We start from the raw sequence: 12724 nt of genomic DNA, 5'->3' as shown, positions 1-12724 counted from the left end.
TCAATGTAGTAACTTAACCTCTGCAGAAAGGGCTGCACTATGAAATCTATTAGAGGGCACTGATGTAGTAGTACTGAAGGCTGACAAAGATAATATGGCCCCATGGAGAAGACAAATTGGAGTTTCTTCGCCATGTCAACTCCATTCACAACAACATTGAATTCACTATGGAAATAGAGAGAGATGATTGTCCCCTGTTTTTGGATGTCTTGGTTAGACGAAGAAATGATGGCCATCCAGGGTATTCAGTTTATCATAAGCTTACTGATTTGTATTTGCAAGCATCAAGTTGTCATCACCTGTCAGAAACTATGAGCCTGCTTACACAGAACTCACACTGCTTCAGATCTAGATAGTTAGCCTAAAGACCTCGCCCACCTAAAGACAGCATTCAGAAAAAATGGATATTCCACCCAGGAGATAAACAGGCACTATCAGTTAAAACAAAGAATCAGGAAGTGGGTAAAGAAGAGAACAAGTGGGCAAAATGTCTACCTTTTCTTCCTTTTGTGGCCAACATTTCATTTAAAATAGCAAGAATCTTCTGTAAATTTCAAGTGAAATTTATTCTCCATCCACCCTCAAAGATTGCAGATCTTTTAGGATTGGTGGAGGAAGTTTTATTACTGCGGAAGGCCAGAATTTACAAAATACCTTGTCAGAGTGGTATGGCTTACATATGACAGACCACACTCACTGTGAAAGAGTGGTGCACTGTATCAAGCATGGACAAACAATATTGTTTGCAGATGACCCTAATGTACTGATCGCTGACAGGTCACTAGGTGCACTAAGAGAGAAAGCCGAAGAAAGACTTAGTAGCTTTATGAATGGGCAAGCTGAAGAAACACTTACAAGCTTATATGAATGTGCAATGAAGTCACTCCTAATAAAAAGAAAACAAGCACTATGAACTCCTAGATAAACAGAAAGCCAGATTACAACAACCAGAAAATAAATAATGAAATTATCACAGCATATAAAAGATGTAGATAATATCTACTTTTTCAGAACAAAACTGAAAGATTATTTACAAAATAAAAGTTTTTATGCAGTAATGGATTACCAAAATTAAAACGGTTTACCTGTTATGAGAAGTACTGTTTATAATGTGTATATAGAATAATAATTAGCTAAGCCACTTAAAAAACCAAATGTAATTAGATTAACAAATTTCATTGCAAATTATTGTATAACGAATCAATTGAAAGCCACAAAAATTTCAATGTTTTACATGACAAAATCCATACAATATAAATTGTTTTACATCTTAATAAAGCTACCAATCAGTCATGCAAAAACATTAATGTTGGAGTTGCCTTCTGCAACCAAGCAAGTTCACTATTGCCAAACACTATTTCCACTGGACTTTCAATGGTGTATGATAGAACCATGATTCTGACTGGAGCAACATCTTTTTGGGACTCCCTTATTAAAGTCTCCATGGAAATATACCAGGTGAAAGTCTGATGGACCATGATAGTGGCTACTAGTTTCACAGTGCCTGGAACCCTATCGTCTCCGTGATTTTTTTCTAATTGAAGATGACAGAGTGTGCCAATGGCCGTGGTGGGCAGCAATGCAAAGGACAGCTGAGTTCCATGCCTCCACCAGTGCGGGCACTGCTGCCAGGAAGTGTGCTCCTTCTGTCAATTTGAATTATGTCGCATGTGTTGAATACCTGCAGTATGCAATATATGGCAGAATGGAGCAAGTCTTCATCATTCTTCAATGGCTCACCCGAAGATGACCATAACGTGGCCAGTCGAAATATCATGCAATGAATTAAATAATGACTGGCTGTAACCTGAAATTTGTTTGAACATGTAGTTTGCTGTGGCAACTTACAAATTCACATGACACATTGTTGATACTCAATTATATTTCTTCTTGAGGTACAAAGATGACATGAAAATGTCTATAGATGAAAACAAAGTGTCCATATAAACATTAACATTTTAGCATCAATCACAGGCAGGGGGAGTTGGAATTACTGCCATTGCAGTCTAAATATCATTCTCCTGACATTGAAATTTTATGGCTCCTTGCTGGGCTGGTGCTTCATGTCTAGCTGTTGTTCATAAATTTGTAATAGGTGTATATTCAAGTTTGTTCTTTGATTGGATAACATTTTAAAAGGTTTTAAAACTTAAACAAACAAATAATGGAAAAAGTAGAAAAGAAAAAATGCACACCATTAGTTAATATTTTTAAAATATATTGGCCACAGGGCTTGGGAAGCAGATATATGGAGGCTTTGTATTTAAAAATACTGAATGCCATTCACCATGAGGTAATTAGGCTGACCATGGGGGCATTGAGGACAAACTCCTATTCCCAGCCTCTTTGCCAGGGCTGGCGAGCCATCACTTCACATTAGGCGGCAACTGCTCATTGTGCAACAGACATACAAAATCTTTCCTTTCACCTTCATACCACTCCATTTTTGGCCTGTCGTTTGCATGAATCTTTAACATCTGATGGTGACCAATGAGGCCTTTTGTACCAGTGCAAAGGATTTCCTTTTATTTTAAACATGGATGTGGTAGGTCAGAAATGGCCATGTCAAGAAAGAAAGAACTACAAGTGTCATTCTTAAGTCTGTTTTCATAACATTTTATGTCAGCACTGCAATATCTGAAATACATACAAATGGTTCAAAACAGTGTGATATCCCTGGCTGCTCAGGTCAATTCACTGGCAGTGTCTTCAAGTATTGACTCCCAAGTATGTTTACAGTTTCAGTGCTCATGTGTATGCAGCCCTGGAGGTGCTGGAGCAAATGAGTCATCAACAAAGCAATAAGTTTCTTATCTGATTCAGCTGCCTTAGTGCCTTACAAGCTTTGCAACAGATGTACCCAACAGAGACAATGATCCATTTAATACAGGATAAACTGTTCCTTCTCTAACAGCAGGGGAAGCAGGTGTCATTCTGCTGTGTGCCAGAGCATGTAGGAAGTTGGTAAATGAGATAACAGTTGAAGCAGCTAAGGAGGCCTGCGAGGAACACAGTGTGGCCCTATTTACCATACTCCTGCAGGCTGACATCTTGATGTTGAGCCCAAGAGCCATACAACTGTCTGGGGTGGGGTAGCAAGCCATGATGAATAATATGCTGCACTAGCCAAAGAATACCTTATAGCTTTTTCAGAGATGCTCTTCTCTGCAAGCATTTCCACGATTTTGTCATACTCTCCAACTACTCATCATAACCCTTGCTTTATTAGATTGCATTTTATATTTGTACCAGAGGCGAGTGCCTAATGTGAGAGGGTACCTGCCCTCTGTTTTAGCTAATGATGAGATGAGTGTCACAAATAGAGGTTTGCATCTGGCATTTATGCTCTCTCAAATTGCTTGGTGGATGCAGTTCTGCAAAATTTTTGCAGACATCAGTGCTGCCACTTTGGATGGGTGAAGCAGATGCACTTGACTTCTTTCATGCTCAATTGAGTATACTGTGCTAGAATGACCTGTCCACTCCAATTACCTGACCAATGCTCGGTCCTCTGCTGCAGGATCATGATGGTTGAACATGAGCCTAAGGCTAGGGTGAAAGTGAAACTGGATTCAAAAGAATATATTGTAAGTGCAGAAGAGTGTGGCCATAGCAGTGTTTGGGAGAGATTTTCATTAGTGATGATAAAAATGGAAATCATCCTGACTAAGTTTAGTTTGGTAGGTGCTCTGCCATGCCTGCAGAACTTGGCAGAGTTTAAGTTCTGAAGCATTGCCGGTGGAAGCTGCAGTACAATAACTAAAATGTGCAAAGAAATGTGACACAGAGAGCTTCATGTATTTACTTAAAAACTGGGGGAGGATTTCACACTTCTTGGCAAGAGCTTGTAAACGTCTTTTCAGAATCTCAACTTTGTACAGCTCCAGTGTTTAGCCTGATCCTACAACAATAAGATGAAACATTGAATGACAATCCAATTAAATATGGGTGAGTGTGATTCCCAGCATTGTCCAGGCCATAGGTGTGAATACCTGTGCATGTTCAGTGGTTGTGTGGACCAAACCATTTTGAAAAAATTGTTACAAATCTATTACTGCAAAGTTTGTTTATCAAAGTTAGGCACTTTTAAATATGGGGTTGGTGAGAACTCATTTTTCTGAGAAGAAAAAATCTGGGGAATTTATTAAGAACCATATTACAGAAACATTATTTAATTTAGGAATAGGTCCACAACAGTTTAATAAGATTTCATTTGTCATTAACCTAGGTGCTAATACATCCAAGGCATCCCAGTCCTTTCAGCATTATGAATGCATTGTTATTTAATGTGGGAGTAAATCCACAGCAGCTTAACAAGATTTCATTCATCATTAACGTAGGTACTAATACATCCAAGGCACTGCAATCCTTTCAGCGTTATGCATGCATTTCACATGTTTTGTTGACAGTCCTGAAGCACAGTTTTGATGGCAGTTGTTTGAAAAATGAGGTTGCGATGGTTTATTCAGCAATTTATGCTACCAGTGATGCTATCCGTTTCCTAAAGAAAACTGATATAGACAAGCTCAAAGCAGAAAAGAAAGCCAAGGTGGAACAAAAAATGGTTCAAATGTCTCTGAGCTTATGGGACTTAACATATGAGGTCATCAGTCCCCTAGAACTTAGAACTACTTAAACCTAACTACCTAAGGACATCACACACATCCATGCCCAAGGCAGGATTCGAACCTGCGACCGTAGCAGACGTGTGTTTCCAGACTGAAGTGCCTAGAACCGCTTGGCCACACCGGCCGGCCAAGGTGGAACAATTTGTTTAGAATGTTACAGTCTGTAGTTAGGCAATCTGACAAAATCATGGAAATGCTTGCAGAGAAGGACATCTCTGAAAAACTTATTGTTTACAGCAACAACAACAGCAGCAACAACAAAAGAACTCATAACAATTTTGAGCCTTTCAAAGTTGCAACAGAAGTGCTTGAAGGTGACAACTGTCCCAAAATTAAGTTTGTTTGTTTAAAAGTGCATAAACTAAAAACTCATTGCAATGCAGAGCTGACAATACAGAGGTACGAGTAAATTACTATATACCCAATTTCGTTGTTTAATAAATATTGATTGTACAGAAAATTAAATTTTAACTGTAAACATTATGAATTCTAAGAGTGCAGTCTCCATATCATAGAGGAGAAAGTTGAAATTCAGACATTGCAAAGTGTAGCAACATATCTGTTGCCAATCTTTCACTCATTAAAAAGTATGTCCACTGATGATAGAAATAAGATGTTAAAAACTCTGTGTCAAATTTCTGATGAATTATCTATTCCAAGTTAGACATAATTAAATTATAATGTGACAGTAATATTTTATTCAGTTTTTGTTATATCTGTAAATAATTATTTATGACCAGTGAGAAAATGTCAGACACACTAAAAGTTTCTGTTTTCAGATTGACTAGCTGTGGGCCATATGGTATGCAACCTCCTAGTGAGGTTACTTTTATTTAACCTGAATGGATGGCAGTGATGATGATTATCTGGTTGAGTGTTGGATGCATAATAGTAGTGCTGACTGGTGTAGCACAGTGGTTAGCACACTTGACTCTCATTCACGAGAGTGACTGTTCAAGTCTATTTCTGGCTATCCAGATTTACATTTTCCATGAGCTCCCTAAATTGCTCCAGGCAAATGCCAGGATGGTTCCTTTGAAAGGGCATGGGCGATTTCCTATCTCATTCTTGACATTATTGACACAGCTCAAGCTTTTGCTTTGTCTGTATTAACCTTGATGTTGATGGGATGTTAAACCCTAATCTTCCGTCCTTCCTTCATAACAGTAGTCCATTTCCCAAGTTATCTAATTTAGCAAGAAGAGTGATTTGTGTCCAGCCACAGATACATTTAGCGAAAGAAATTTCCATGTGGTACGGAACCATATGACGCACAGGCAAAGCAGACATGATCTGAAATGAGTCGGTGATGTCATCAGAATTCATTTTAATTGCAGTGCTAACAAAGAATAATTTTTTGCAAATTTATTTCTGCTAGATTTCTGATTTCTTATGTGGTAAATTCATTTTTGTAAATTTGAATTAGTAAAGCAGTTGATACACTACTGGCCATTAAAATTGCTACATCACGAAGATGGCGTACTACAGATGCGAAATTTAACTGACAGGAAGAAGATGCTGTGATATTCAAATGATTAGCTTTTCAGAGCTCTCACACAAGGCTGGCGCCAGTGGCGACACCTACAACGTGCTGACATGAGGAAAGTTACGAACCGATTTCTCATACACAAACAGCAGCTGACCGGCGTTGCCTGGTGAAACGTTGTTGTGATGCCTCGTGTAAGAAGGAGAAATGCATACCATCACGTTTCCGACTTTGATAAAGGTCGGATTGTAGCCTATCATGATTGCGGTTTATCGTATCGCGACATTGCTGCTCGCATTGGTTGAGATCCAATGACTGTTAGCAGAATATGGAATCGGTGGGTTCAGGAGGATAATACGGAACACCGTGCTGAATTCCAAAGGCCTCGTATCTCTGGCAGTCGAGATGTCAGGCATCTTATCCGCATGGCTGTAATGGATCGTGCAGCCACGTCTCGATCACTGAATCAACAGGTAGGGACATTTGCAAGACAACAACCATCTGCACGAACAGTTCGATGACGTTAGCAGCAGCAGCATGGATTATCAGCTCGGAGACCATGGCTGCAGTTACCCTTGATGCTGCATCACTGACAGGAGCGCCTGCGTTGGTGTACACAACGACAAACCTGGGTGCATGAATGGCAAAACGTCATTTATTCAGATGAATCCAGGTTCTGTTTACAGCATAATGATGGTCGCATTCGTGTTTGGTGACATCACGGTGAACTCACATTGGAAGTGTGTATTCATCATCGCCATACGTATCACCCAGCATGATGGTATGGGGTGCCATTGGTTACACGTCTCGGTCACCTCTTGTTCGCATTGATGGCACTTTGAACAGTGGATGTTACATTTCAGATGTGTTACGACCTGTGGCTCTACACTTCATTCAATCCCTGGGAAACCCTACATTTCAGTAGGATAGTGCACGACCGCATGTCGCAGGTCCTGTACGGGCCTTTCTGGATACAGAAAATGTTCGACTGCTGCCCTGGCCAGCACATTCTCCAGATCTCTCACTAATTGAAAACGTTAGTGGCCGAGCAACTGGCTCGTCACAATACGCTAGTCACTACTCTTGATGAACTGTGGTATCATGTTGAAGCTGCATGGGCAGCTGTACCTGTACCTGCCATCCAAGCTCTGTTTGACTCAATGCCCAGACGTATCAAGGCTGTTATTACGGCCAGAAGTGGTTGTTCTGGGTACTAATTTCTCAGGATCTATGCACCCAAATTGCGTGAAAATGTAATCACATGTCAGTTCTAGTAATATATATTTGTCCAATGAATACCTGTTTATAATCTGCATTTCTTCTTGGTGTAGCAATTTTAATGGCCAGTAGTGTATTATAAAAACAGCAGTGTGATTTTTCTTTCCAAGAAACACCGTCATTACAAAATTATGTAGTTACTTAGTTTTCCTGTGAAACTTTTCACTGTTTCCAGATTTTTTTCTTTTCTTTTCTCTCTCTCTCTCTCTCTCTCTCTCTCTCTCTCTCTCTCTCTCTCTCTCCCTCTGTTCTCTCTCTTTTTTTTTTTTAAAAAAAAAGCGAGCTATACTCTCTTATGGATCACAATGATGCATCAATTGTATACTACATAACATGAACATATATCTACAACATAACTAAATTGATCTGAGTTAATTGGGTATGCAATTTTTCATGATGCCTAAGTATTCCACATGTATATATTTCCTGTGTTAGGTATCAGTGCAGTAGTATATAAAAACTTTTCATGGATGAAGAAATGCTAAATCCTCCTGGTTCCCTCAAGCCTCAACTTTTGGGGTGTAATGTGAAAGGTGTATTAATTGGTATCAATGAAATTAAAGCTTTCAAATTTCATTTGGAAATGATGGAGAAGGCCATTTTTTCCATATAGACCATTATATTTCAACACTAAATTTGTTCCAAAATTCTTCTATAATAGATAGTGCTGTGGAATATGCAGGTATGTGGTTTGCACAGTCTCACAGACATTGGGAACAGTTTTAAGCTAAAGGGAATTTTTGCTAATTTAAGGTTATGTGTAGTTAATTCAGTTATAAAAATCTATAGAATTTGAGAGGAATCTCAAGTGAGTTGTTAAGCTTTAACAATTTCTGCTATTTTCCAATGTCACTATTTCTAGTTTGGTACTCATATGTACAGCTATTTGGTTATTTAACAGTGACAGTGCTATTTGTCAGTTCTATATGAATAATGTTTGAAAACAGAACCTGCTGTTTTGCCTTTCATTTCACTATGAGATATTACAGTCCGTGTGTCACTATAATGGTCAAGATGTCACTTTTTGTGCTTCTGAAAAGGCTTTATATGTCACAATCATTTCTTAAGCCTTTAGAAGGAGATCAGCAATAGGATTCTTCTGTGGGACTCACCAAAGAACTTCAGTATATTTCTATTGGTATACAACCATCCTTCAATCGAAACTGCCCAACTGAAGTTCTGTGCTTTGCTTTGCAACTGTTGTGCCTCAAGAAGCTTTTTCATATTATTTGCTTCCCAAATTTGTGCCTTTACCATCTTAAAGTAGTGTACTAAGTAATAACAATATAGGAAGGATGGATTACTAGTCACCACACAGAGGAGGCATTCAGTCACAGACAGGCACAGTGAAAAAGACTGCTAACATATTAAAACTTCCAGACAAAGTCCTTCTGAAATATAAAAACACCACCCACCCACATACACACTTCGGACTCATGTGGCCGCTGTTCAGGATGCTGGAGGCCATCTATCTGTGACTCAGTGCTTCTTGTCTGTGGTGAGTAGCAACCTATACTTTCCATATTATTGGTATTTCATATTGGACTTTCTGTTGTGCTAAGTACATGCTTTTAAAATACTTGATAATATCACTAATGAAGTAATTTATTTCCACAATTAATAGGTTTTAAAAACATGCATTGTGGTTTGTTTCCAGAATAATTGTATCCTTTCTGCCTTTGTTGCATTATATTTTTCTAAATCTTTTCATATATGGTTTCAATCTCCTTCCACTGTGATGGCGTGAGAATGAGATATATGGATATTTACCAGCAGTTAGAAATATCCAAAGAATTTCACATGCTGACTCAGAAATTACTGTGTTTGATGTGGAATCATAGTGACACAATCAGTTTTAGTTACCAGTAAAGAAGGAATTTGAATTAACTGCTTTATTGAGTTGCTAATAATATTCATATGTACTATTCACTGATGGTGTCTAGTGATGATTAAAAATTACGGATGTTTTACTCTCAGAAAGTCATCATCTTGATCAGCTTATTCAGCATTACTCCCTTAGAATGGCAACAGTGTGCCAGTTATGAACTTGGTTCTCTAGTGTGTGTGTGTGTGGGGGGGGGGGGGGGGGGGGGGGGTGCCACACTAATTTTATTTTTAAAATTTTATTTTATTTATTTATTTTTTTGTTTTGGCTGCACAACACTGCTTTTAAACTGACATTAGTCTTTTGTAAACTGCTTGAATCAGCAAAATGTGGTTTATTGTGGTATAATGTCTGCTACACATTTGTGCTAGAGTACTTTTATCTTATAAGACCCTATTATAGAGGTATCAAAAAATAAGCAAAATTTCAAACTTGTTTTAAATCAACTTCAGTTTATGTAGCTGGTATTCCTTCAAAATTTTTTTCAATATTAATTTCAGAATGGGTGAGGAAATAATGGTAAATAACTTAGCGATGTCTGATGGCCAAGAAGGAGTTCGCAGCTTCATAGAAAAGAGGAAGCCTTGTTGGACGCACAGCTCAGAAAAATGCCACTAATGACCAGCTATTGCTTCTCTAATTGTAATAATTGTTACATAAGTTAGTCTGCTTTTGCATGCAGTTGGGTCTAAAGGTAAGAATTGTAGCTGCCTGTGGAATTCTGTTCCTGAAGTAAGATGTTGCTCATTCAGAAAATCCTAAGTAGCAGGTATAGACCTTTAATGGTATCATTGTGTGTGAAGGATGCTATACACTTTATTTATTTTCCAGTTGTTTCCATATTGTGTAAATGAGGAGAATTTTATTATTAAGTAACAAGAAATACTGTACATAAAAGTTATTTCTCGATTCCTCAGTTACTAGTGCTCAACAATTGCTACGTGCCAATAATAGTTAAGGAATATTCTGACAAGTCAGAATTTTGCTTTAAAAATGAATCAATAGTATAAGAATGATATTCCTATGGTAATTTTCTCACATTTAATGAATACAATGTAGGTAATAAGTTACATTTTACTTTTTGAAGATTTATGTACCTATCACAGAAAAGGAAATGATATGGAATTAACTGTAGACTTTTTAGTGACACATTGTAGTACGTAGTGTGTTGCAAAGACAAGATTAATAATTGTTCCAATATTCTGTATTTTTACAGAACTTTCTCTTTAGACTGAGCATGGAATTGATATTTATATCTATGTACACCAAAATTTTGTATTGTTCAATCTGACATGAGAATTGTTACATCTATTGAAGCATACTTGTTGAATAATAGACATATTAGTGATTGTTATCTCTTATAGCTGTAGTTGTTAAGAACAGTCTTTGTTCCTTGTCACCAATTTACAGTGTCCTGGATTGTTATTGATATTTTCAATGAAAACTGTTATTAAGTAACTAGAAGTAATGTATTTGCACATATGTAAAAGGCTTATGAAGTTTCATAATTTGTAACTTTCAAAATTAATTTAGCAAGCAAGCATTTTTATTGTAATTACAGTAAATGAAAACTAGAAAGTCATAAAATGTGAGCTTTCTCTCAATCTGTTAAATAACTTAGACAATACAAGTTAAGTCGTGCCATAAGTTAATGTATTTAACTATTTTGACATATGGCAATACAAGGCTGTGGAATAATGCTCATACTTGTTACAGTTAACATTTAAAAATTGTAAATATTTTATGAAGAAAAGAAAAGTAGTTTCAGATTGCTATATCCTGTAACAGTGCAATATAGATGTTTCTTCAGAAAATGGACTTTTTCATAGTGCTCGTTGGAATGACTTAAATATAATCATTTTTTGTGATACTGATTATTGTAATGTCAGTTTTGAGTGATAATTCATTTATAAGTGTGATCATAACAAAAATTTCATGGCTGTTGCTGTACTCTGTGAGGTCTTCAGTATGTGAAGGTTTAAATTTCTCTTTCTTCTCTTACAATGGAAAATCGAGGATGGGATGTAACAATATTATGAAGAAGATAGTTGCTACTCACCATATAATGGAAATGCTGAGTCACAGATAGGCACAACAAAAAGGCTGTTGGATAGTGAGCTTTAGGCCAACAAAGCCTTTGTCGAAAATAGACAACACACACACACACACACACATACACACACACATACAAACAAATGCAGTTCACACACGCGTGACCACAGTCCCTGGCATCAGGAGCCAGACTGCAGCTTCAGTTGCCAGTGACTCTGGTCATGTGTGTATGAGTTGTGTTTGTATGAGTTTGTGTGTGTATGTTGTCTGTTTTTGACGAAGGCCTTGTTGACTGAAAGCTCACTTTCTGACAGTCTTTTTTTACCTGTCTGTGACTCAGCATCTCTGTTATATGGTGAGTAGCAACTAAATTTTTCATAATATCATTCTTCTCCTACTGTATTGTTTCTTATTTTCTGCAGAAATCAGCATTGAATTAACAGTATTTTTGCTAAAGCATGCATTTTTTTCAGTTATTATTGCTGTTACATCTGAGAGCCGAAAATGTGGACTTTATTTGTAACATGTAACTATTATAGGTTGTTTATTGTATGTTGCATATTATGGCTGCTTCAGTATCTGTCATTGTCACATGTCTTAATGCCCAACGCAATTCATTTATGTGGTGTTGCATCATCTTAGGTAGCCACATTTTATAAAATACAATGCAATTATTGTGGGGATTGTCTTGCATAACTTGATCTTCAAAATCTCTATCAAATGGTTGTCTCAGAGAGGTGCTATAAAGACCTACAATTTCATTGGTAAATGTCCAGGGCTCAGGAAACTGACATCCAAATTTTATTATCTGACTATGCAGTTTAGTGAACTTTTTGAGTGTTTATGCTGTGTCACATGTTATGAAATCCTGATATATTTTGCCATGTGAAACCATTTTAATTAATTTGTTTCTCACAGCACCAGTTGCTATCGTTTATCTTTCAGAATTCTGACTTGAACATTTTCAGTCATATCTAAACTTCTTCATGTGTTATGAAGTCCTGGTGTATTCATAAACAGGAGACCATTGCAGTTCTTATTTTATCAGAGTAACAATATAAATTGTCCTCTTATATATAAACTACAATAAAATTCCACCAGTTTTGTGATGAAGTTTTCAATATTCATGCCCATGATGTGTTCTCCAAATCTCTCTCTTTTTGTGTGTGTGTGTGTGTGTGTGTGTGTGTGCTGTTTGCTCTCCCCCACCCCCCCCCCCCCCCTCCCGTCACCCTGCAAATCAGTCTTTGACTGGTTTGTTGTTGAAGACTGCCATGAATTCCTCTCCTGTGCCAACCTCTTCATCTCAGAGTAGCACTTGTAACCCACATCCTCAGTTATTTGTTGGATGTATTCCAATCTCTGTCTTCCTATACAAATTTTACTCTCTATAGT

At 37.4% G+C, this 12724-nt stretch overlaps 1 protein-coding gene across 1 annotated transcript in view; it reads left to right on the top strand.

Annotated features, from left to right (window-relative positions):
- LOC126162310 (enoyl-CoA hydratase domain-containing protein 3, mitochondrial) overlaps positions 1 to 12512 on the top strand; it is a 114862-nt gene extending 102350 nt beyond the window's left edge. The window contains exon 7 of the mRNA XM_049918733.1: positions 9778 to 12512. Within this exon, the coding sequence (XP_049774690.1) occupies positions 9778 to 9895 (118 nt within the window). The 3' untranslated portion in view covers positions 9896 to 12512. The remainder of the gene's footprint in view (positions 1 to 9777) is intronic.
- Positions 12513 to 12724: the final 212 nt, after the last annotated feature.

The sequence above is a fragment of the Schistocerca cancellata genome, chromosome 2, assembly GCF_023864275.1.
Source record: "Schistocerca cancellata isolate TAMUIC-IGC-003103 chromosome 2, iqSchCanc2.1, whole genome shotgun sequence".
Taxonomy (NCBI): Eukaryota; Metazoa; Arthropoda; class Insecta; order Orthoptera; family Acrididae; genus Schistocerca; species Schistocerca cancellata.
This window is presented reverse-complemented; position numbering and strand designations above follow the sequence as displayed.